The 26,091-nt window shown below is 44.6% G+C and overlaps 1 protein-coding gene across 2 annotated transcripts in view; it reads right to left on the bottom strand.

Annotated features, from left to right (window-relative positions):
* Nucleotides 1-3,211: 3,211 nt before the first annotated feature.
* Nucleotides 3,212-26,091, bottom strand: part of LOC117449127 (fatty acyl-CoA reductase 1-like) — a 57,955-nt gene continuing 35,075 nt past the window's right edge. For both annotated transcript variants that reach the window (XM_034086537.2, XM_034086538.2), the window contains exons 2-13: nucleotides 25,705-25,819; nucleotides 24,412-24,528; nucleotides 22,278-22,453; nucleotides 20,724-20,903; nucleotides 17,310-17,487; nucleotides 14,837-14,881; nucleotides 11,928-12,055; nucleotides 11,749-11,816; nucleotides 9,451-9,622; nucleotides 6,839-6,968; nucleotides 5,649-5,776; nucleotides 3,212-5,327 (exon numbers count right to left, since the gene is read on the bottom strand). In XM_034086537.2, coding sequence (XP_033942428.1) covers nucleotides 5,168-5,327; nucleotides 5,649-5,776; nucleotides 6,839-6,968; nucleotides 9,451-9,622; nucleotides 11,749-11,816; nucleotides 11,928-12,055; nucleotides 14,837-14,881; nucleotides 17,310-17,487; nucleotides 20,724-20,903; nucleotides 22,278-22,453; nucleotides 24,412-24,528; nucleotides 25,705-25,819 — 1,597 coding nt within the window. In that variant the 3' untranslated portion in view covers nucleotides 3,212-5,167. The remainder of the gene's footprint in view (nucleotides 5,328-5,648; nucleotides 5,777-6,838; nucleotides 6,969-9,450; nucleotides 9,623-11,748; nucleotides 11,817-11,927; nucleotides 12,056-14,836; nucleotides 14,882-17,309; nucleotides 17,488-20,723; nucleotides 20,904-22,277; nucleotides 22,454-24,411; nucleotides 24,529-25,704; nucleotides 25,820-26,091) is intronic.

Here is a 26,091-nt window from a genome sequence, read left to right as displayed (position 1 = left end):
TGCCTCAAAAAGTACAATATAAGTAGTAGCCTAGTAACCTTATAGGTTGACATTAATGCTGCTGTTAAATGTTTCTAGGAGATTAACCCTTAATTATCATGCACAGCAGAGCAGTACATTGATTTAGCTCATTTGCATTTACCACTTGTAGAATAATGCCAAGAAGAGACAGGATAAGAAAAGAAAAACAAAGAGAGCTCCAGCAAGCAGCCGGGGGAAGCAGCTCTCTGCTCTCCTGGGTAAAGCAGCCTGAGCCTACCAGCAAGGAAGATGAGGATGCAGATGTGCCTGATGAACCCTTACCCATCATCAATGATGAAGATGAAGAAGAAAGGCCAGAGTCATGTTAAGGGACAAACTGTTTGTCTAGAGCCCTTTCCCTTTCATGCTCAGATTTGAACTGTGATAATAATAGTAGTAATAATAATAATAATAAATAATAATATACTTTTATTGAGAGGCCCACAATTTATTGTAACCACACTAAGTGCCTTGGTGATACTACATCAGACATGAAGCTACTTGCCAAATGACAAAAAAACAACAACTAGTGGTAGGGTGTTGAATTTTGGCCATGACAGTTAAAGTCTGGTGAGTCTTAATGTTGTCATGCATTGCATTGCCTTACCCAAATAATTGAAATAAACATCATATTCTATATTGTTTGTATTCTAGGCAGCTACAGCAGGCTCAGGGAAGCAGCCCCCTGCTGTCCTGCAATAGTCCATCTAAGATGAGGGAGACAAATCCATAGAAAATATCTCTGAGTCAGACACAGATGAAGCAGAAATGTCAGAGTCCAGAGCAGCACCATGTTCAGAAACAGTGCTCTCTGACGATGACCAAAACGAGGGAGAGATGGAAGGAGTAACCAAAAACCGAAAATAAACTAACAAAATCCGCCATTATCCGGCAAATTTTGGCGCACAATTTTGGCGCACGCACGCTTCGCACGCGGGCGACCGCCAGACCGCCACGACGACTCAGAAGGTGCCCTTTTCTTTTCTCTTGAGCACCTGCCCCTATAAATGTCTGTGCACGCCACTGATGATACAAATGTAAGACTGACAACAAGAATAGTTTGTAAAGGATTTATTGACGTTAGAATTATTAACAAAGCACTTATATACTAATAAAGGAATGGCTTATCTATAGCCAGTTGAGTAGCACTTGAAATGTTTTGGCTCTATGAAACCTGATGTACTTTATGATTCTGTTTTCTTCAAGTTTGTATCTTCTTGGTCTTATGCACTTATTGTAAGTCACTTTAGATAAACGTGTCAGGTAATGTAATTGACGTGAGTGTTTTGAATACTGTTATTTTATTTTTGATTCTCTGGGAGGTATCGTGTTGATCCGTGGCACACTCATAAAGTGCAGGGCTTGAGTGACTTTTGCTGTTGGGAGGGACTCGGGTTTGAGTCCAGCATGAACTATTTTCATGTCGATGGACACCAGGGCCGGACTGGGACAATAAGTCAGGCCGGGTATTATACACCCAGCCAGGCCACTACCAGTTTTTTGTGCCATTTTGCTGGATTTATTTGTCAATTTTTACAGCGTCGCTGCCCATAATGATAGCGCTCTAAATCTACTACCCCAAAATAAATATGGACATGGGTTACTATTTAAAAAAAAATGCAAATCTATTTAGGAACCTATGTGAACATATTTTAAGCGGGGGTGGACCTCAAATCCTATAGGGGAGTCCGGGGGCATCCCCCGGTAAGATTTTTTTTTTAATGTTGGACTTAAATGCATCAATCTGGTGCATTTTGAGGGGGAAATAAAGAGACTACACCCATATGAAACATAACTGTATACATTTAAATAATCATAAAATCATAATAACAACTGCTCTCATCGCAACGCGATGTTTACAGTGAGAACAGCTGTGAGGTCCTGCAGAAAGCAGAGCAGTGTGTAAAATGTATCACTCATAACAGGCCTACATTATTCTCTTTATTTGCTTTTGTTTAGTAGATATATACAAACAGAGTCGATATTTTTCGAAAACCATTTAGTGCTTCACATAATAAAATACACAACGGCTGTAGCCTGATTATGCTTTAGGAGCTGTAGGTGTGTGTGGTACAGTGTGTAGGTGTGTGTGTGGTACAGTGTGTAGGTGTGTGTGTGGTACAGTATGTAGGTGTGTGTGTGGTACAGTGTGTAGGTGTGTCCAGTGTGTAGGTGTGTGTGTGTGGTACAGTGTGTGCGCAGATGCGGCGGACAGACAGGTCTTAGTTGGTTTGGTGTCCTCTGCTTACTTTTAATACTTGCAAATACAACTTTTGGCCCGTAATTTCAATTCCCCATTTCAGAGACCAGAGAGGGGGGGGGGGGGGATATATCCAGTCTCTGATTGTGTTACGTTATTATGAGAGTGCTCTCATACTTTAAATTGCATATAGTTATGTGTGTGTCCCCGCATCTGTAGCCTGTTATTGTCTCATTATACCGCACTCTCAATGAATTCAAGGTAAATATGTGGGGGAACAATGTTCAGCTGATCTAACAGATTATAAAATATGACAAAACACTGGACAGCTGATGCTGCTGTTGCCACGTAATAATGAACGGACGTCGCTTTAATATGACCGCTCAGAGGAGAGGAGTTCTCATTTCTTTAAACGTCTGCTGCTTCCCCTCCTCTCTCCTCGGTCCTCCGCTCGCATCTCCTGTGGGCGGGACTAAGTCTCGAGGAGGGGAGTCGAGGAGGGGAAATGTGAGTATTGAGAAGCCTCTCCAGTCCCTGTAGCTAGCTTCACGGAGCAGCTAGCAGAGACAAGAAGCTAACAGCGGCAGGCACTTGACAGAGCCGTCACTCAATGTGACCACGCCCTAATTTAGGCAAAAACGTTAAGACCTAATATAAATAAAAGGGTCGCGTTAGAAAACAATTCACTCAGAGATCCATAATCATGAAGGTGGAATCTAACTATATCGATAATAAAAATGTATGGAGCCAGGGAGAGAAACATGTTTTTTTCTGCTGTAAAGTTGGGCATTTTAACATGGGGGTCTATGGAAATTGCTCCTTTCTGCAGCCATCGCTTATCGGCCAATATATGAACTGCAGTGTGTGACACTTCCGTATTGGCTTCCCGGCTCTTCCCCAGAGTTTGCTTGTTCAGGAGTCAGTGTGTGCAAACAGGTCAGGCTGTTATTCTGTTACATTCAGAGACAATGAGAGTACATGAACATACAGCACAGTTACAAGCAACCTTTAATATTTCAATTCAGCTCTACACATACTGCACTCATATTTACATCAGCTAAAGTTGGATCCATAAGCTTCTCGTCAGTAAAATATCCACGCATGTCATCAGCATAAAAATACATCTGTAATTTGAAGTCTACCTAAATAGAGCTGTACATCAAATAATTAGAAAACGGATCTAATTTCACATTGTTAGAATATTTAAAAAAGTTCAGGCACAATTCACACATCTTTCCAAAAGGGTGCATCCTTCCACCAGGTCACATGATCCTTTGTCAAATGGTTCATGCTGTGAAGGTGAGAAATACCACATGTAGGCGTTTGGAGCTACTATGGCGAAGACATTTTGAGACACATGCAAACAACCAGAGAGGAGGGCACGGCCCCCCCTGCTGTTCAGACCCCCCTGCCTGCTCCAGACCCCGGAGACAGTGTACACCTCAGGTGGGTCAGAGACTCTATGGCAATGATGATGTATTCATAGAAAACCCAGAGAAACAAGACAATCATTCATCTGAACAAAAACAAGCTAATTTCTTAGGCAACAAGACGGGATGAAGAAGGCAACAGAACGGTCCCGGAGTATAACAGCAGGTTATAAATAGCATAAGCAAATCCTGCATACTTACAGTTACAGAACTAATATAGAAAATTAACTAGTAACATGACGAATGATGACCCAGACAAAGGACTTAGACACAGAGTGTGAGCTACCTGAAAGGTAGTGTAAAGCAATGCATAACAGTCACCCCCCCACTGTGTATCCATGATCAAAATGGCTACCAGAACTAAATGAAAGAAGCCTTAAATGAACGTATGTCTCCTCTCGACTACACCCCCCCCATCCTATGAGCTGGTAGAGGTACTTTGGCAAAAAGAGCTTTAAGATGAATGACAAAGGAAACCTGTAGAAGAAGAAGCTTCTTTAAAGTACAATCAGTGTGTAGGCACAGGGGAAAGCCGCCATGTACAATCCATAGTGTACGGATTATGGAACTAGCCAGAGATATACAGGGGGGGGGGGTTGTTGTCAGCGTGTTTGCCAAGCAGGAAGATTAAAGATAACTCTGAGTGCTGCACAGCCCCCCCCCCCACCCTACTAAAGCCCCTGCAATGGAAACATTGTCTTCACAGAGCTGCCAACACTCCACTGGAATCGGGCTTCTGAGGTGGAGCAGTATCAGCAATCCCTCTCCCTAAACAAGCCTTCGCTGAGTCAGTACAGACTCTTCCTTTAGCTGCCTCAAACCCCCAGAAGCTGACCGCTACCTATTCTTCTTCACAAACAGTCCTGTTTGTAGACATTTCAATAGGCCTAACTAGGAACAAGAAATGACAAAAAACAATCACAAATACCACGGTAGAAAATAAATTGAGATGTTTTCAGGTGACAGAGAAATATAACTTACACTGCAGCTTGACTGCTTATCTTGCAATCAAAGGTTACATAGGAAGGACAAGGAGAGGGGGAAGAGGAAGACTGGAAGGACTGAAACAGACGGAGGGGTTCTGCAGCGAAGCTTCATCCAATGCATAGCTTAGTTTCAGGCGAGCAGGCAGACCAGGTGGAGTGAGTTGGATGCGTTGGAGCTCAAAGACTGCAGCAGTGCAGCCGGCACCGGGGAGGGGGGCGGGGCTAACGGAAACCAACCGGAACAGGGCTTGTGCTCCTGCTTCTCTAACTCGTCCAACAGTTGTTAATCTGAGCGTTGTACAAGTGAGATAGATCCGTGCCCTCTGTTTTATGAAATGCTAGAGATCAACATTCAGACGGCTGTGGCCTCCGGTGGTTCTGTCTGTGTCCTGGGTCCATCTGATCCTCCAGGCAAAGCGGGCCAGAGACAGACAGCGAGGGCCTTGAGCTCAGGAACCGGTCGTCATCCACAGCCAGTGTCTCTTCATTGATGCGTCCCCCCACCCACCACCCACCCGTCGCCTGGATCCTTATCTCATGCTGGAGGATGCTCTGAAGTAGGAGAGGAACTTGAAGCAGAGGCTCACCACAAAGTACCAGATGTTCCTGGCCATCTGGGACCGGGCGATGAAGACGCGCCAGAAGAGCACAACCAGGACGGTGTTGAAGGTGTAGCGGATGTTCCTCAGCCTGGGGAGGAAACACAATTCAGACGATGTATGGACTTCAAACAGGAGGACTCCTATTTGAGGCTTGCTATGGTACAGATAGGACGTGTCTAAAGTCGCTCAGACAAGAATCATATCCACAGTTCATGTACACAGATATTTAGCTTCTTTTAATTCATTGCCAGTCTGCATGCTGAACTATCCACTCTGCACTCCAAAGGATCCCCTGAACAACTGTCTGACTGAGGAGACATCAGCTGTTATGGAAAGATGCAGGAGAATGTAAATAATGGAGTGCACTGTGAGCTAGACGAGCGCTCAGTGGGTCTCGTGTCCGTCTTACTTGTTGAGGTGTTTGCGTGCAGCAGGCAGGCCCGACAGCTCTTCGTTGAGGACGTACTTCTTGGTGCCCATGCAGTAGCTCTCCATGTACTCTGCCCAGTGCAGCTGACGCACATCAAAATTGAAAACCTACAAAAATCAAAACGCAAGAAACATTCAGTTAAAATCAAAACGTTGCAGTGACTGACAAAAGATGCAGTCTCCAACCATAAGCACATCATCCGCAGATGGAGTTCATCACCACATATTCTTGATTGTGTATTTTGGCTGGTACTTTAAATATTTGACGTTTTTTACAGTGTAGAAAACAAAAACGAGAGACACTCAGGGATCGGAGCCTCTGCAGAGCATTTCCATGTCCACAAACCTATAGCACACACTACGGGAAAGGAAACGACCCACAAGCTAATCAGGGCCTCTTTAAATATACACCACAGATGTACCGAGATGACTCGGCTCTGTGGAGCTACACTTAGGAATAGCATTGATTAGCATTAGTGCTAATGTTAGCGTTCCAACAGTCTCACAGTGACAGCTCCATCACGCTGACGCTTAGCACGTATCATCATGTTTACTGACAGCATGACCCATTCTACCTTTCCACCTGTAACAATGGTTCAGAACACATTTGAAGACACTACTGGTCCTATTCTATTCAACTTATACCGACATTTAAGGTAACAAACGTACATATCAAAAGAGGGAAAGGGAAGAGTTGCATATGTTAGTGTTGACGGCTGCAGCACTGAACTCCAGCCGTCTAACCCAACCCCCCGTGGTCTCCCCACGCAGCCACACGGAATCAGTAGCTCAGAGGAGAGCAGCGCATCGACACTGTCAACACTATTGTGGAATTACTAATGAAATAAACTATTTTATAGTATTTTTTCATCAGATATGCTTCCGTCACGATAATTACTGTGAGTGTGTCTTCGTGCAGGAACAATACGTCTAATGTGTGAAAGTGGCAGCACATCAACATCCCCTCCACACACACATTCCTGCAGACAGCCCTCTAAAGCCCCTCTGTTCCCCGCACTGACGTCAGCACTGGATGAATGCCTCTCTTGCAGCCGGCCCACTGTCAGACTGTGGCACACCGAGGGGTGAATCTCCCCAGTGTTCCAGCCCTGTGTGGCGCAGCGCACATGGCAACAGATACACACAAGCCCATCCTCTGTGTCCTCCCACCTTCTTATCCTCTTGGCTCATTTGGCCAATCAGCATGGTGACGTTCTCGTTGCTCCACACCCAGGAGTGACTGGTGAAATACTCCAGGACCATCATGGCTTTGTGGAGGCGCGTGATTGTCTTCATCATCCTATGATAGACCAGCGGGGAAAGCAAGACAGACAAAAAGGAAAGAAGCAATAATATGGAGGAAGGTGAAACAGATATGAAGGGATAAAGGTGGTTGTAGTGCACAGAGAAGCAGCAAGGAGAGGGAAAGGATATAAAGAGAGGTGGTGGGGTGAGGGAGCATGGGAGGAGGGGAGGAGTCAGGAATGGAGAGCCGGATGGGGGCCATGGTGTTGGAGGAGAGAGCAGAGGCAGCAGGTTAGCAAAACGACAACGATGAACACCAGGTGGAGTGATACAAAAGTACATTTGTGGCAAAGTTATTTTACACAAAACAAGTTTGAATTCAGTCTGAAGTGGATTATTTGACACCCTGAGACGTGCACAGATGTTTCACAAGGCGTGAACAAATGACACACATCTAGTAACCTGTAATATATCCAGGTGGTATATGAGCTGTACCGTGCCAAGTGTCTGTGCCCCTCTTCACCTTAATGATTTAACTTAGCTACACAACTATGTAGTGCAACAGTTTGTTTTACAGTTATGGTTTAGAAATGTTCAAAACACATCATGATTCTCTTTACACATTGTCAACACGGTCAAGAGGGGTACACACATTGTGAGTGAGAGCCTGATCACTAACTGGATTCACTCTGCAGGTCACGAGGACACGGGACACCGTTACATGGGCCAATCAACATGTTTCAGGTCAGATGGATTCAATATGGATGAAATGGGATTTGGTCCCGAGGGGCAGACGGAGCCCTGCTCTGAATCCAGTTAACGTCTCAGTTCATGTTAGTTGGATGTTAGTGATGATTATTCAAACTAGTAAACAGCTTTCTAGTAACCAGGGTGACATGTGAAACCGCAGTGCCCATTAGGGTTAGGGTTAGAGGAGGGGCTCTGGGTCTCAAACTGCGCAGCTTTTGTAATGAATTCAAACGTAAAAGTTCTCCAAGTCTACATTTGACCAGAAAGTAAATTGCATGGTTGCAACTATTTAAATGTATCATGAATAAAAAGGCCCTTATCCAATAGGCCCGTCATTCTGAACGAACATGCACGGTAACGCAGGCGGGTTGAGACTCAGATCCCTCCTGTCCTCACTCTGAGGACGAACATGCACGGCTGGTCAGCACACAGAGGCAGAGGCAACACTGACAGAACAGCTGTTGGCATTCCCAATCACATCGCAGCCGAGTAATGTGAGTTAGCTACGAAGCCAGATGAGTTTCAGACAGCCGGACACTAGGTGAGAGCTGATCCACGCGCTCACTGCAGTGACTGCTTGGCTCGCATCGACTGTCTGAAATACCTGTGGCTTGTAGTGAAGAAAGAACACACATGTGGACATCGATCGGTTAACATGCATCGGGGTTGTGTTCCGCGGGACATGATGTGTCCCATGATGCCTCAGGATTTCCATGATTGGGTAAGACGTGGGGGATGGTAATAATGGATGTCATGTTCCCAGCATGGCGTGTTTACAACAAGTCTTACAAAATAATTCCCAACAACAGAGCAAAGCTGAAAACATGCTCTGATAGAAGCCACATCTTGTTGTCATGACAACCCGTCTTCACATACAAGTGCAGCTGATGCCAGGGGGTCACTTAAAGACAGAGCCAAAGTGTGTCCCTGCTGCTTGGACCCTTCCCCGTTCCCTCCATCCCACAGAACCAGTCAGTAAAGAAAACAGACAAACAGTAAGGGAGGGGGGGGTGCTGACTGGCAGGTGGGAATGTGCAGGGTGGGGGTGCCGTTGCAACCTTACCGGGGCTTGCGGCCGGTCAGCCTGAGACAGCAGTCATAGAGCAGGGCGGGCAGCGTGTGGCTGAGCGCCGTCCAGCACTGATTAGTAAAGGGGTTGGAGCGCAGATTGACATTGGGCCTTCTGAAGGCCTGCTCTAAGGGATTGGTCTTGAAGTTCATGTTTATACAGTACTCTGTAGAGAGAGACATAGGACAGGACAGAGAGCACGAGATGAAGGTAAGGCTTGTGTCCTCCTCTTCTGATAAAGGCACAAAGCAGCCTGCAGTGAGGGCTTGACCCCTGCTGTCATTGGAACAGAATGATGTCTGAATGGCTCCAGACATTTACATATCTGGATGTTAACATTATTTTGAAAATGGCAACTTGGGTTGGGTTCCCAAAAGCATGGTCATTCTGAAGTCCAACATAGTCCATGATGAGCTGGACTAAGACGCCCTCAGTGCTGACCGTTTGGGAACCCACCTGAGGATATCCACATTGTAAACAGCACGCTGTGAGAGTGCAGAACCCAGCAGTGACTCTGGTGAGAGCAGCTGGGGTATACACTCTTCAACTGCCAACACAACTGCACACAAGCACCATGTAACACGTTGGCATTGCAGTTAGGCTACTACACTACAGGAAAGTGACAGACTAAAGCAGCAGAGGTGTGTGGGCGTGTGAGGGGCGTTTGGCGTTAAACAGCAGAGGCGAGACACGTCCAAGTCGGCGATGATGAGGTTACCTGGGCTCTCGTCCAATCAGCCTGAGGTACAGATCATAGAGGAAGGCCGGAGCCTTGTGGCTCACGGCGATCCAGTACTGATTGATAAGGTGATTGGATGTTAGATTAACATTGGGCCGACGGAAGGCCTGCTCAAGGGGGTTCCTCTTGAATGTGGATATTACATGGTACTCTAAGAAACACAGGGTGGTTCAACACATCATCAAATCAGCAGTTACACACATGGTTATATGCCTGACTGGAAGCTTCAGCACTGCTTCCCCAGTCATTACATAGCTCACATCTGATACGCTTAAGTTCGACTCTACAGATAACCCACATGCTAGCTATCATGACCGTCATTGTGTGGTTCACAGGACGTCAACTAAATAAACAGTAATCCAATATAACACCACCAGATTTAACAAACTATTAAATGCATCTAATACTCCTCTGACGCTGCGCACATATAGTACTTGAGGTTCACAAAGGTATTCATCATTGGCAAAACAATTCCACCGACTGATGACATGTGTTCAGCAGACGGGGTCCAGGGTCATGTAGTGCAGCTTAGTCAGCTACTGTACCCGTGGTGCTCAGGCAGACCTGCTGTGGGATGTGAGGGTAACCTCCTGAGCAGCTACTCAGATTGACCTTGTGGTCAACTATCGTTTATTCCATTTCTTCCAACCACTGAAGTTAACAGTGTATATAAAAAGCGATGTGCCCATCTGTAGGCTGAAGCAACACATCTGTAGGCTGAAGCAACACATCTGTAGGCTGAAGGAACACATCTGTAGGCTGAAGGAACACATCTGTAGGCTGAAGGAACACAGCAGACTGTGTCGGCAGTAGTGCTGGAGCGACGCGTCGACTTCAAAATATCGTCGACGACATATTTCCGCGTCGACGCGTCGCTACACACACGTGGGTGTGTAAACAAAGCAACAAGCAGTTCGCAATCGCACTTCAAACACAATGGAGACTGAAACGGCTACCACCTCCTCACAGGATTGCGCACGAAGCCCTCAAACGAAAACATCTCGCCCTAGGTCTTCAAAAGCATGGGAATATTTTAAAGTTAGTCCAAAACGCAAAGATATTGTCATTTGCAGTCTTTGCCAAATGGAGTTGGCATATCACACAAGCACAACGGCTCTGTTGGAACATTTAAAGCGCCAGCTAGCTGTGGTGGCTACCATTAGCAGCTAGCATTTGCTCTCCGATTTTTACATTAAAATGGAATTATGGATTATAAATTCAATAATTTTTTTATACATAGACGTTAAAAACCTATGGATTAACCGATTCAGCCGCGTTTTTTCTCATTTTAATGCCATTGAACACGTCTTTTGATCAGATTGACAGCTACGGTGGTGAGACGATCTCCCTAAACTCTGTAAAGGTACGTGTTGTGATGACTGTATTTGCTTCCCCTGTCGCGAGTCCGGATCACTCAGTGATGATACTATATACCTACATAATCTGTGGAGTCTCAGCTTTAATCGGATATCTTGTATGTGCTGCTACGATGAGTAATAAGGGTACTTTTATCTTGAGTTCTGTGCCAATGTCCGTTAGCATTTTTCGCTCATGGGTCATTTAGATGCTTCTTATGAGACTTGTGTTTTGGTAAACATGGTTTGTATCGTCAGTTAGCTGAGATTATTTCCGTTAATCTGGTATAACACATTAATAGTTTGTTAAATATTAAGATCCCCTGAGACACAGTATTGTGAACATTTTTTTTTTTACATTACGTTTTTTATGAATTGAACAACAGAAAAATAATCGTTAGATTAGTCGACTAATCGATCAAATAATCGCCCGATTAATCGTTTTCGAAATAATCGTTTCCCCCCAGCACTAGTCGGCAGTAGTTATGCACTTCTCAGACAGAACGTGTTCTCATCCTGAACCAACATATCTCTCAGACTTTAACTCTTCCTGTAGCCACTCCGAAGGATGCACCCATTCATGCGTATCCTAAGTGAGGTAAACACAACATCACCGTGTACACGGCTGAACGAGAGAAGTTATGGCTGCAGTTTATAGCAAACCCTAAAACTAAAAGATAAATAAACTCAGTTCAGGTGTGATTATCAAATCTATGAATGTAGAATGACCAAAGGGCATTGTGAACATCACCTACGATGTGTTTCTTCTGTGGCAGCTATAAAGCAGGACCCGTAGGGTGCGACTGAACCAAAGCTCTCCTCTGGGTGTGCCAGACAGTGGGTCGTATTACAACCAGAGTATGTCGTTACCAGTAAGGCCTTTACAGATGCTGTGTTGAGCAGAGAGAAAGAGAACTCATACCAACTTCCCCCCAGCGGAACGGGTTGATGCCTCCGGTGGTGCAGTTGTACACCATGATGCTTTTAGACCTGTGATATGGAGGTAATAGTTCAGGGAATAGTTGCATTTTACCGTTAAAAGCACATTAACATTTCATTCCAACTTATCCAGAAGATGTGTGAGACACGTGTCTCTCCAACCTTTTGAGTGTCTGAGATCCAGAGTACCAGGCAGCAGCCAGCGTGGCGTTGATGACCACGTCCACCGGCACCAGGTCCGCCACCGCATCGTTGGACGCTCTCATGGTACGCAGGATCCCCTTACCAGCCTGCAGTCATGGAACAGACATCTAGCATCATGATCGCAGGGCTCTCCAAACCTACCCTACCCAGTTGAATTATGTGAGCCAGCAAACAGCAGCATTAAACAGGCCCACTAGACCTCTGTCACTGTTAAAACAGGTGTGTCTGTTAATAGGCGCGTTCACACCGGAGTACTTTTACCCGTACTTTTCTCGTTTAGTTCCGTTAGTGCCTGGAATTTTGCGTTCACACCAAAAAGAGTACTTGGTTCAGAGAACTTTTACCCCCATTTTCAGTCCCGGCTAGAGAGGTGGTACTATGCTGGGGAAAAAAAGTACCAATTTCTATTGGCTGGGCGAATTGCAAACCACGCCCCGTAAAACTCTGAAAAGTGTTGTGAAGCAGCCATTGTATTTGCTGGCATTAGCATTAGCATTAGCCCCGCGCACCAACGGAGAGAGAATAACTTATGGCAACACAAAAGAAAACATGGGAGCGGTGGAGTGATTTACTCTGAAGGCTTCAAGCTGCTGGGAGTCCCAGCAGCTTCTACTGAAGCCAGTCCCCAACTCCGGGGACTTTGGGCGGCAGTATACGCCGTGAAGTTGTTTGCGGCCTGCCAGTAAACCCAAAGCAGAAGAAGACGAAGTGACGTCAGCGGCTTCATTTGCCTAATCTTCCCTCAGGGAATTTATTCCGGTGTGAACGCGATCTGTACTTAGTGCCATGGGGGAACTAAGTGCTGGCACTAATGGCGCATTTCCACTACAGGGGGTGTTTCTCAATGTCGAGTACGCTTGCTTGGTAGCACATGTCTTCCGAGTCACTTGCTTCAGAAGCGAGGCAAGAATACTTCCTGGCATTCGGAAAATGAAGAGTGGAACAGGCGGGCAAGTGTGCAGGTATGCGTCATATGAGAGGCACCATCTTACATTTTCCGCCACAGATTTGGGGAAATTGGTCCGTGCGCAAAGCATTGTGGGGATTTTAAGACCGCGGAGTCTACACATGTGCAGCCTCGAAACGAAGTACGCCGGGCTCGGTAGAATTCAAAGTATGCTGGACATTGGAACAGTCCTTCTGCGGCACTTGATGACGTAGTATGCTTGAAATAGTGGCTCTGGAGCAGCTTTACTCGACATTGAGAAACACCCAGGGCCTCGCTCGGTATGGCTAGGCCTCATTAGGCCTTGTTAGGACTGGCTCACTTCATGCTGCGTTTCCATTACAGTTTAGGAACTGGGGCAGTAACTATAGTAACGCAGTGTAGGCGGAGCCGTGACGTCATCTTCAATGAGAACCCCAGAAAAACAACATCAGCCGTTAGCTCTTAGCACTCAGAGCTCACAGCTCCTCATATCTGTTCAGAAACTAGACAGAAGTTAAACAAGTACAAACCACAGACTGCCTGTGTCATGGAGAATACAGTCGCTGCTTTATTTATGTCTGGAGGCCGTTGTTGTGAGTGTGGACGGTCGGAGCATATACTGCGTTAGCTTAGCCAAGCTCCATTTAGACAACACGCATTTTAAAAGGTTCTTCCGCCTGCCGTCTGTCTGCAGACTTGTCAAAGCATTAATTCTACTTTTACTAACCAGTATCAGTATGTCGTTACTTCGGCATTGTTTTGAAACGTGTATTACAATTAAATCACGGTCAAATATGTTCATTTTGTTGGAGTTGTAGCTCCCTTGCCAGCGATTCTCTCTCTAGTTTAGCATACTCAGCCCGACTCAGCCTGGTTGTTGGCCCGGAAAGAACCTCGATTGTATGGGGCCAGAAAAACTGTGAAAAAGTACCCGCTAGCCGGTACTATGCCTAGTGGAAACGCAACCAAAAACGGGCTGGGCAAGGCACGCTTAAAGCGAGCTCCGCGCTGTTGTGGAAATGCACCATAAGTGCTGGGCACTAAGTACGGCAAAATACTCATAGCCGCGGGAAGTCATTTTGCTCAGGGGGTACTGCCAAAAGTGGGGAGGAGGCCGCTTAAAAAAAAAAAAAGGCGGTGCCCGGCTGTCAGCGATACGAGCCGCATAAATTGTTTGTTAAAGGCGAGACACGGCAGGCAAAAACATCGTTTTTCAAGTACTGGTCAATTTTGAGATGTTGTGCTATTTTGATTCTATAACATGTTTCTTTCAGGCTTTTGGAAGGAAAACGTACAAAATGTAAGTGTTTATTTTACTATAGTTTGTCTATTTGCGTCTGTAGATTTCTCCTAAATTGCTGCAGCACCCCCAGCACCCCTACTTCGCGCGGCTATGAAAATACTTGGTGTGAAAGCGGCTAATACCGTCAAGAAATTCTGACAGTGGAACATCTGAAGCACGTTAATCAGTCATTAAGACAGGTTCAGGCTGCAGTAGATATTTTAGGATTTAATCCTAAGTAGGTAAGGCAGCTGCATTTGTACATCATCTTTCCTGGTGCAACTTTGTGTCATAAACAACCTTTGACCTAATACTTATATATAGTTGTGATTCTCAGGAGGACAAACATCTGACCTGACAGACTGCTTCAAAGTTATACACACTAACATATGTAACTCTCTTGATTGATGTTCCATTTCAAATCAGTAACAACTGTCATCAGGGCAACTTAAAAGACAGCGACCCCACCCCCCCCCCCATCAAACTGCACGTTTTCACATCCATGTGGTTCCTTTCAGTGAGTTGATGCAAGGAATTATGTGTCTGTTTATCATTATTTCTTTCTTTTCAGTGGAGCTAGGCTACCATGCTTTACTGAAACAATTCATCTTTCTATAAATCGATAAAAACAATGATACGGTTTCTGTCAATACTTACGGCAATGAAGATTCCACTAGGTCCGTTGAAGTTATCAATCCAACCCTGAGAGAGCAGTCAGAGCAGAGGAGCTTCACATTAGAACTGAAACCATCAGCTGTTTAATCAACAGGAATTCATCTGGACATTTTTTGTTTTTTTAGTTACCAAATTACTTACTAATACTAGGGATGTAACGATATACCGAATATCGCGGTAAATAAACGTCCCAATACCGTCGTGAGATTGACAAAATGAACCGCGATTTTTTTATTAATTCTTTTTTAAACACTTTTTTTTGTTTTAAACCTTTATTTAACCAGGTGGTCCCATTGAGATCATCGATCTCTTTTTCAAGAGTGACCTGTCCAACATGGCAGCAAGTAGGTTACAACATGAACATAAAACAACAGAACACAAAAGGACATGGTATTTACAGGGCTACATGTACACAGTACACACCTAGAGACATTGACAAGTACCAACAGTATATTTATATCTCTGTCAATAAGCCTCACCTTCTTGGCGAACACGGTATTGTTTTTGAAGTGGTGGAGAGATAATGCACAGTTTGACCCACTGCTGTCCCCCATGGCCAAAGCATATCTCTCCGTCCCACTGAGGTGGAGTTCGACTTTTTCGCTGTCCGTCATTTTGACAGACAGGATCGTAAAATATCCGTCATAATCCCTTATTACCCGTCGGGTCTGAACAGAGAGAGAGAGCACGCTCGTGAACTGTCAGCGGGGGGGGGGGGGCGGTGTTATGTCGTGTGTGCATGCACCTCGTGGGAGCGCGCACAGCGTAAAGCAAAACCTCCCAGACATGTGTTGATCTATACGGCAAAGTACGGTTTGGAAACTATATCATTTCCTTTTGGAGGGCATAACACGGCAGAACACCAGAGCCTCGCTGCGGGGACACGTTGGCGCTGTTCCGAGTTTGTTCTAATCTGTCAAAATGACAGACTGCTTTCAGATTTTTCCGTCATTGTTAAATAAAATATTTGGTTAACGCGACCACTGCTGTCCCAGCAACATCAGTACCAAGCGAGAGAGTTGTTTCCAGAGCAGGGGGTATTGTAAACGCCCAAACATCCCAGCTTCTAAATACCTGCAAATGTGGACATTCTCATATTCCTAAAAACCTGTCTGATGATGCCGAGTGAGTGACTCGTGAGTTTGAGTTGAGTTACTTGAAAAACTAAAGTGAAACTTGATTTATTTTATTGCAGGGTCTGATTATTAAATGTCCTTGTTTATTTGTGAGATGCAGTGGCACAAAGAAAATGCCTACTTTGTTTGGCACAAAAACACTGGTTTTCTTGTTCCAGTCTTTTACTGTCACTTTGTTTTTGACACTTTAAAATACTGCTATCCTACTAACATGCTGTACAAATCAGATGTATTATGTAATAAAGAAAACATTTGAGTAAAAAATGTTTTTATTGAAAAAAAATAAAAATAATTGTTCTCCTTTATTATTCAATATCGCGATAAATACCGTACCGTGGACTTGTTATCGCGATATTATCGTACCGTGAGTTTTTGGTATCGTTACATCCCTAACTAATACTACTAAAAAAAATTGCAATTTGACATATTTTGCTGCATTTGCTGGCTAAACCGTCTTATATGCAAGGAATTGCTTGATTTATTTACGGTATGTTTTCTCAAACTCTCCTAAACCAGAAATGCAACAGGCCCTCCACAGTGATTAGTCAGGAGCTAAAGGTGTACAGAGCTTCTTGTCTGCACATGCCTCACTCCTTTCTGTGTTTGCAGCATTAAAGAGGGAGTGCTTTAAGAGAAGAGAAACAGCTGGAAATGGACATACAAAAATGGACAATGTTATGTTGTGTGTTCAATACACACAATAAAACAGGGCCACTTTTGTGCTACCTCTGTTAAAGTAATTGTATTTTCTTCACCATTGTGAAGTGGATAAATCATTGTTTCAAACTACCTATACCATGTGACGCTGAGCCCTGTCAACATGACCTTGTGCTAAGCTAATATTACATTACATTAAGCTGACGCTTTTATCCAAAGCGACTTACAATAAGTGCGCTCGACCAACAAGATACAAACTTGAATAAAACAGAATCATAAAGTACATCAGGTTTCACAGAGCTAAAACATTTCAAGTGCTACTCAACTGGCTTTAGATAAGCCAGCCCTTTATTAGTATATAAGTGCTTTGTTAGTAATTCTATCGCTCGAAGTGGAGTCGAAAAAATACAAAACCTTAACACCTTTAAATGAACACAATCCTACTGCAATATTCAGGAGATTTTGAAAACACAGAAAATGGCCAGAGCCCTAAAGTTGGTAGAAGTATTATGGTTTTCCCTTCCTTAGTACATTTGAATATCAGAACCTGAAGTTAATCTGTGGTGTAGTGGAACATTTCATTCAACAGTAACTCTCTCCCTGACTCCAGGTGAATCACATCCTGACACAGCAACACAACACCAGCAGGCTGGGTGACTCACAGGGAAGGGCTCCTTCCAGCTGGCCCCCACGATGGAGGGTCTGACGATGGCCACGTTCAGGTCTCCGGCCTCCTGCTGCACCATGTATTCAGCCAAGGCTTTGGTGAAGGTGTAGGTGTTGGGACGCTCCCCGATGAGTTTGGGAGTCAGAGCAGACACCAGCTCATCATCCATCCAGCTGGACAAAGTGAACAATAAATAAAGTTATTTATTAAACCAAATACAGTTTTAATATGGAGCAATACAAATGTGTCTTTAATCGCCGGAAAGAAATGAAAAAATAATATGGTGATTGTACTGCCAAGCTTAAAGGTGGGGTATGTCATTTTGGAGAAAGCAGCTCGAATGCGCCAACATTTGAAAATACACAACCGGAAAAAATCTGCCTCTTCCTTCAGACTTCCTCACAGAGCCCCTCCTCCAACACACACGAACGTGCACATGACCAATGAGGGCACGAGATAAGTGTGTGCACAGATGGAAGGCTGACAGGCAGGTAGGCCACCCAGTTACTTTAGCCGGGCCGGCTCAGATGATTGGTCGTGCTTTTTACAGTACGGCTTCCACAGATGACATTTTTTTATGGATTTATTGTCAAAGCACTTAAGATATTCATTGCTATCGGGATGTTCAGAGCATTCCATGGAATATAACAAAAAGTGTTTCTGAAATAAATTACACACCCCACCTTTAAAGGCACTCCGAGGAAGAGATAACAATTTATCTGGATTTCAGGCACAATCTATACAAAACTCAAAACCTCAAATGTCTAACTAAGTAGAAGCCATTATCGTTGAACCATGAACACTAGTACAAAATGTGGTCCAAAAATGTCACAGTGATAATTCAGGGGATTATCAAGGCCATTGCCAACTTGCATGCAATGACTAAATAATAATGATCACGCCACCAAATGCAAATTAAAACTAAAGTAACGAATCTGTTTTGAAAATGTAAGTAGAAGAAAGTAAAGGTATTTGTGTTAAAAATGTAAATAGTAAAAGTAAAGTCGTCAGAAAAATAAATAGTGGAGTAAAGTACTGATACCAGAAAAATGTACTTAAAGGTGGGGTAGGTAAGTTTGAGAAACTGGCTCGAGATACACTTTTTGTTATATTCCATGGAATGCTCTTAACATCCAGATAGCAATGAATATCTGAAGTGCTTTGACAAAATATCCATTAAAAAAATGTCACCTGTGGAAGCCGTAATACTGTAAAAAGCACGACCAATCATCTGAGCCGGCCCGGCTAAAATAACTGGATGGCCTACCTGCCTGTCAGCCTTCCATCCTCCGGACGGATGCCGCTGAAAGATGTTGAGTCCATAAAGGTTAACGTTACCTTTCTTAAAGTTCTTATTTGTGTTTTTAAAAATAGTTCAGGAGAAATCATTGAAGTTTCTGAAAGAGATATAACACCCACCCACACAGGACCGGCCCTCAGCATAGGCAGTATAGGCGAATGCTAAGGGCGCATCAACCCATAGGGGGCGCCGAAAATTGGGGGGGAAAAAGAAGACAAAAAAGTTAGAAATAATAAAAAAAACAACACAATTTCCCGATTTTGGATCAACAAAGTACATCTTATTATCTTATACTAACAGAACTACGACTATATTGCGTACAGCGCCCATAAACTATGGCACACACCCCCCCCAAAATCAAGTTGAACTGCCCCAGCCCCAGTAAAAACCAGAGGTTTATGTGAAATTGTTCTTTTTTTTTTTAATAATGGTAGTGTGCAATTATAGGTTTTAATGTTGTATTTGTGTTAATTTAAAATAAATCAAACTCCCAAAAAACGTACACAGCTTCTGTGTGCTTTTATTAACATTTTAATTTACTGTGTAAGCGGCCGCGGGGGGAGAGCTTTAGAGAGCTCTCTCCTGAAAGACTGCGAGGCTCTGATAACCTCAGCTCAGTGAGGTAAAGGCACACCTTTATATGATCATTATAGTTATAAAAATAAGAGAAAAACAGGTATAAAATACTATATGACAGTACAAAAAAGTTGTTATTAATAAACAAGAATACAGTTTGAAAGGGGAGTGATTTGTAAAATATCCATAAAAAAAAAGAAAATCTGTTTACAGTTCTGTTTCATTTGGGTGTTGAGAGATGTATCCATAGATCTCCTAATGTTGCTCTCAAAGTGCACCAGATTGATGCTTTTAACTTCAATATTAAAAAAAAAAGTCTTCCCTGGGGTGCATGCCCCCGGACCCCCCTATAGGAGGTGAGGTCCCCCACCCACACTTAAAATCATGTTCAAATGGATAGGAAACTAAATGCAGTTGCACACATCTTGTGTCCATATCTTTCTGTTTTGGTGGTCACGCCACAACACGCACGAGTCATAGTAAGTGTAAGTGTCTGCATTTGGGGGGGGGGGCAGCAAATTGGTCAGGGCCACACACACACACACACACACACACACACACACACACACACACACACACACACACACACACACACACACACACACACACACACACACACACACACACACACACACACACACACACACACACACACACACACACACACACACACACACACACACACACACACACACACACACACACACACACACACACACACACACACACACACACACACACACACACACACACACACACACACACACACACACACACACACACACACACACACACCTCCTGTAATCACTCTGACTGACCCTTGGATCACAATGTCTAAAAGTGACATGTTATTGAACAGGTAACAGAGCAAACAGTGTGTGTTTACATTCAGTGTGTGCCAGTTTGCTAAGATGTCTCTTTAACGTCATCAACACGAGATGTAAGGTCTTTAATAAATCGTTTAATGGCATATCAGATATTTAACCACGGAGTTGGCAAATGTTTAATGAGCTGAATTAATGTTAAAATGGATTACTAATTAAAACATTAGTGAAAACCTTTTCCACTCCACGCAAAGAAAGGCATCACATTCCAGTCTATGAGTATGAGGTCTTACTTAAAAGCACTCTGCATCAGACGGGAATACATCTCACTGCTAAAGGTCCATTTTGTTTAATTCATTCCACAGTAAAACTCAGTATGTTTGCACATATATATCCAGGCTACCTTTCTATACATACATCGCTCAGAAACCTCGCACTAATCTGCAGGCTTCTAATGCTTTACTAATGCCTGGCAGCCTGAACAACATCAGTGCTACTAAAGCAGCCTTTACTCTCCAGCCCTGCTACGCTGGCATGATCAGTGTATCAGCGACACTAATCTTTATGGTGCATTCTTACTGGCTTTGTATGCATCCAAAGAGGAAATGTAGACCATAAACCCAATCTACTGTGAACTGAGGACACAACAGAGCACGAACACATCTGTGTGGAGAAACAAGCATCACCACAGCTGATCAGACCAACTTACTCCAGAGAATCGATGAGTCTGCGGTAGTCTACGGGGGGGGTGTACACGACCTCCTCAATGAGCTCTCGGTCACAGTTGGCGTAGGCTGTGGAGACATGAAGGAAGACCTCCAGTTGCTTCATCCTGTGGGCCAGGGCCAGCATCTTCTGAGTGGCCAGCACATTCAGCTGCATCGCATCTCTGAGAGAGGGGGGGGGGGGGACGGGGGGACAGTTACGTTTAATCTAACTGACCCAACAGTACGTCTGGGGGGTTAAAGACAAACATTTTGGAGTCTGTTCAATCTCATTTCTCTAGCTAGGATGTTGTTAGCCTAGCTTAGCATCAACAAGTGAAACATCTACCAGAAGCTCTAGAGCGTACTAGCTACCACATTATATCTAATTTGTTATACAACAATTAAAAAACAGCAATAATGTCAAAGTCACAAAGTGGATCCATTTCATGAACAATAGTCAGAGTCCCAAAGTCTTGTCGCAGTGAGATTGCCAGCTTTGTTCATGCCTTTCCAGAGATCAGCCCAACACTGAGTGAATGAGCGCTGGAGCTACAGACGCTGCACAAAGGGACTGTTGCTTGTTACGCAATAGTTCCAGCATTTACTCTAACCCCACCTTAAACCACGCTCTCTTAATGTGTGTACAGTTTAAACAAACGAGATAAAACATGTAAAAACTCCTTCCAAAGTAATTGAGTTGCTTTCCAAACACAATCATACATGTCTCAAAGGTTAACACTGTGAGTGTTTGGTTCACAGTAATAAAGAACATTTCTGTGTAATTCTAACTTAAAGGTCACATGTCATGCTTTTCCGGTTATTACCGTACGCTTGTGTTATGAAGGTTTTTATGCATGTAAACGGTGTGCAGAGTCAAAACCCTCAAAGTACACCCTGTAGCGAGTAACACTCTAACACAGAGAAGAACTCCCCAAAACGCCTCGTTGGTGAAACGTCATCATCCATTTGATTCTTCCGGGGACATCAGGACGTCATGTTGTAACCGGAACGACATGGACCAATCCGTGGAGCCGTTACGTTAAGCCCCCGCTGATTGGTCCAAATTGACCAATCCACGGACTTCCTCACACACACACGCAGCTCAGCTGATGTCTCCTCCGGGCTGCTGCTGATAACAGACAGTTGGGATCGCGGCGAAATTCTTAGTGGAGAGAGTGAATACACGTAGTTTACAGAGATGCTGTATGCCAAACAATGTGAGTTTGGAAAATTGCACAGTATTTTTCTATTGTTATATCCCTCAACAATGGTGTTATGATCAGTAGAAAGGACCATGACATGTGACCTTTAAGAGAGAACGATCTCTTGAAACCATGTTGTTGTCTCACTGCTAAGTCAAGCAAACACTCATCAGTTCTTCATTTGACTGCAAAAACACAACAGATAATGAACTATGAACAACTGTACCAAATGTATAAGTGGAGAAAGAAACACATTGATAAAGACCTGCTTAACCATCTGGGAGAAATAGCCATATCCAAAGATATGTATTGAAAGATAGGTACAGGAAAGTGAGCAACATGAATAGGGCTCACTTGAGCGGCTCGTTGAAGCGGATGGTGGCGGCGCAGTGGAACACGATGTTGACGCGGTCGGCCAGGACGCTCTGGTCCTCTTCGCTCAGGTCCATCCCGGGCCGGATCAGGTCGCTGCTCACGGCTGTGATCTTCTCTGAGAAGCCTGGCTGCTCGTCCTGCAGTCTTTCAAACAACTGAATGGGGAAATGATGAAATCAAAAACACTGCTTATATATGTACAGTTATAAATTGTAAAGTATAAATTGGCATTTGAATAATGTGGCATTTGTGGTATTCAGCAGTTATTTAGAGTGCAGTGCAACGTTTTCAAAGTTCAATTTGTCTGCCAACTATTTGTAGTCTCAGTGTTGAACAGCTGATTGCAGAATGCACTACTGTTCACTAAACTGATCTCAGATCTGTACGTATATTTCTCCTGTTCTCTAGAAACTGACAATGTTAGCAAACCTACAGCACACTGTAACCAATGTGAATAAACCAACATACATTACACATGGTTTTTCCTCACATATTATTCAACATTCATTTAAATGTCCGCTGTTGTGCTTGATATTTTTCAGTAAGGCTAGAATGGAAAAAGGAAAACTTAGATTTTGGGGAAAGGTTTATGCAGGACACCCAAACTGTGAAACACAGGGCATTTTACATTACATTACATAGCATTTAGCTGACGCTTTTATCCAAAGCGACTTACAATAAGTGCGTTCGACCAACAAAATACAAACTTGAAGAAAACAGAATCATATAAGTACATCAGGCTTCATAGAGCAAAAACATTTCAAGTGCTACTCAACTGGCTTTAGATAAGCCAGCCCTTTATTAGTATACAAGTGCTTTGTTAATAGTTCTATCGCTCGAAGTGGAGTCGAAAGAGATGAGTTTTCAGTCTGGAAGGTGTGTAAGCTTTCTGCTGTCCTGATGTCAATGGGGAGCTCATTCCACCATCTTGGAGCCAGGATAGCAAACCCACGTGTTTTTGCTGATGGGAACTTGGGTCCCCCTCGCAGTGAGGGTGCAGCGAGCCGTTTTGTCGATGGAGAGCGGAGTGCACGTGCTGGAGTGTACGGTTTAACCATGTCCTGGATGTCGGAAGGGCCAGATCCATTCGCAGCATGGTACGCAAGTACCATTGTCTTGAAGTGGATTCTAGCAGTTACCGGAAGCCAGTGGAGGGAGCGGAGGAGCGGCGTGGTGTGGGAATATTTAGGAAGGTTGAAGACCAGACGAGCCGCTGCATTCTGGATGAGCTGCAGAGGTCGGATGGCACATGCAGGTAGACCAGCCAGGAGGGAGTTGCAGTAGTCTAGGCGTGAGGTGACGAGAGCCTGGACCAGAACCTGCGTGGCTTTCTGGGTCAGCTGGGGACGCATCCTCCTGATGTTGTAAAGCGTGTATCTGCAGTAACGGGTTGTAGCAACGATGTTTGCAGTGAAGGACAGGTTGTTATCTAGGGTCACACCCAGATTCCTTGCAGTCTGAGTCGGGGAAACAACAGAGGTGCCGATGTTGATTGTCAGGTCAAGAGTGGGACAATCTTTTCCCGGAAGGAAAAGCACTTCAGTCTTGTCAAGGTTGAGCTTGAGGTGGTGAGCAGACATCCACTGAGAGATGTCAGCTAGACAAGCAGAGATGCGTGCGACGACCTGGGTCTCTGAGCGGGGAAAGGACAGAATTAATTGGGTGTCATCAGCGTAGCAGTGGTATGAAAAACCATGCAGGCTAATGACTGATCCGAGCGAGTTTGTGTACAAGGAGAAGAGGAGGGGACCAAGAACAGAGCCCTGAGGGACCCCTGTAGTTAATTGACAAGGGTCGGACTCCGACCCTCTCCAAGTAACCCTGTAGGTGCGGTCTTTGAGGTATGAGGTGATGAGGGAAAGTGCAGAGCCTGAAACTCCAATTTCTCATCTTAAGCACATGCTTCATACACACAGGAACACTGATTGAATGGAAGTAACTGTGCAGCACAACACTGAGGGTCAGTGTGGATGTAGATCAAATGTTGAAGATCATTTCCTTCCACCACAGGCAACCACACATCTGCTGAGGGGAGTGGTACGTTTGAAGTGGCGTCTGAACAATGTTGCAGATGCCACTTCAAGGCCCCCCCCCTCCCCCTCTCACCACTCACCTTGCAGTTGATCATGTCAGCGATGCGGGCCTGGGGACTCTGACCAGCTTTGGACCGGACCAACACAAACACACTTTTGACTTCAGGGCAGGACCGCAGCAGCTTCTCCAGCAGAACCTGAACCAAGAAGTGAGAACTCCATCAGGAACTCTTAGCTCCTCCTTCAGAATCAACTTTATTGCCAGGAATTTGCTTTAGTGTATGATGGTGCAAATATTTAAAACCTCTAAGCCAGATTTCAATTGCATTAACATTGTGTAAAATAACGTTTCCACAATAACTTAGTACCCTCAGTGCCTCAGAAAAGGTCACACTGAATATTTAACCGGAATTTCTCTCGTTCTTTTGTGACACTGAAATATTCCGGGACACACTGCCCAGCATACATTTTTTCCTGAAGGACACCCTGACACAATAGGCGCATTCACACTGCGGTACTTTTCCCACAAAGGTTCATGCGAACTTAGTTCATGATCACGTTCACACCAAAAAGAGCCGGTAATAAAAGTAGTTCATGCGAACCTTTTTACCCCCTCGAAAGTCCCTGCTAGAGAGCAGGGACTTTCGAGCGGCTCTTTTGTGAGAAAAGAGCTATATTTCTGATTGGCTGGGCGGATTGCAAACCACGCCCCGTAAAACTCCCAAAAAGTTTTGTGAAGCCGCCATTTTATTATCCTCGCATTAGCATTATTAGCATTAGCATTAGCCCAGCGCAGAAACGCAGAGAGACTAACTTATGGCAACACCAAATAAAACATGGGAGCGGTGGAGATGAGGAGGTGTTGGCGTTCTGGCGATTTACTCGGAAGGCTTCAGTAGAAGCTGCTGGGACTCCCAGCAGCTTCTACTGAAGCCAGTCCCCAACTCCGGGGACTTCCGGCCGGGGACTTTGGGCGGCAGTATACGCCGTGAAGTGGTTTGCGGCCTGCCAGTAAACCCAAAGCAGAAGAAGAAGAAGTGACGTCAGCGGCTTCATTTGCCAAATCCACCCCAGGGACTTTTTCCGGTGTGAACGTGATCTGTACTTAGTTCATGTGAACTAAAGGGTTTGCATGAACTAAGTTCGCATGAACCTTTGTGGGAAAAGTACCGCAGTGTGAATGCGCCTAATGGCTGCTGTGTTTGGTGTGTTTGAGTTGGGCAGTAAAAGGACATTTGAATGATATGCAAAATGTATCAGTTAGCAACAAGAAGATAACTGATGTTAACTGTACATGTCTTCACACAGCTTCCTCTCATCTCCCTCAGCAGGTCATGTTGTTGGCTTTGGTCCTTTCTGATTGGCTACTGTACCTTGCCCATGAAGCCTGTTGCTCCAGATATCAGCACCGTCTTCCCTGCAAAGTATTCTGGGATGTTCACCATGATGTCTGTTGGTCTGTACAGTGAGCCCCTCGCACCACAGCACCTGCAGACAGGACAGAAACAAAGAGAGGATACAAAGTGAGCAACGTGCAGCATGAGGAGGTGGATCCAACATGAACTTCAGTGACATTACCAATGTAAGAGGATGTTCCCATAGTAGTAGGGGAAAAAAGGCAGACAGGTTAAGGGGGTGGGGGGGGGGAAGTAGCGGAAAAAATAAACCTATTAAACTAACTATACAGTGGGGAAAGCCTTGGTAAAAAGGTGCGTTTTGAGGGCTTTTTTGAAAATGTCCAGGGTTGGGGCGCTGCGGAT

This window comes from Pseudochaenichthys georgianus, chromosome 7 (genome assembly GCF_902827115.2).
Source record: "Pseudochaenichthys georgianus chromosome 7, fPseGeo1.2, whole genome shotgun sequence".
Lineage (NCBI taxonomy): Eukaryota > Metazoa > Chordata > Actinopteri > Perciformes > Channichthyidae > Pseudochaenichthys > Pseudochaenichthys georgianus.
This window is presented reverse-complemented; position numbering and strand designations above follow the sequence as displayed.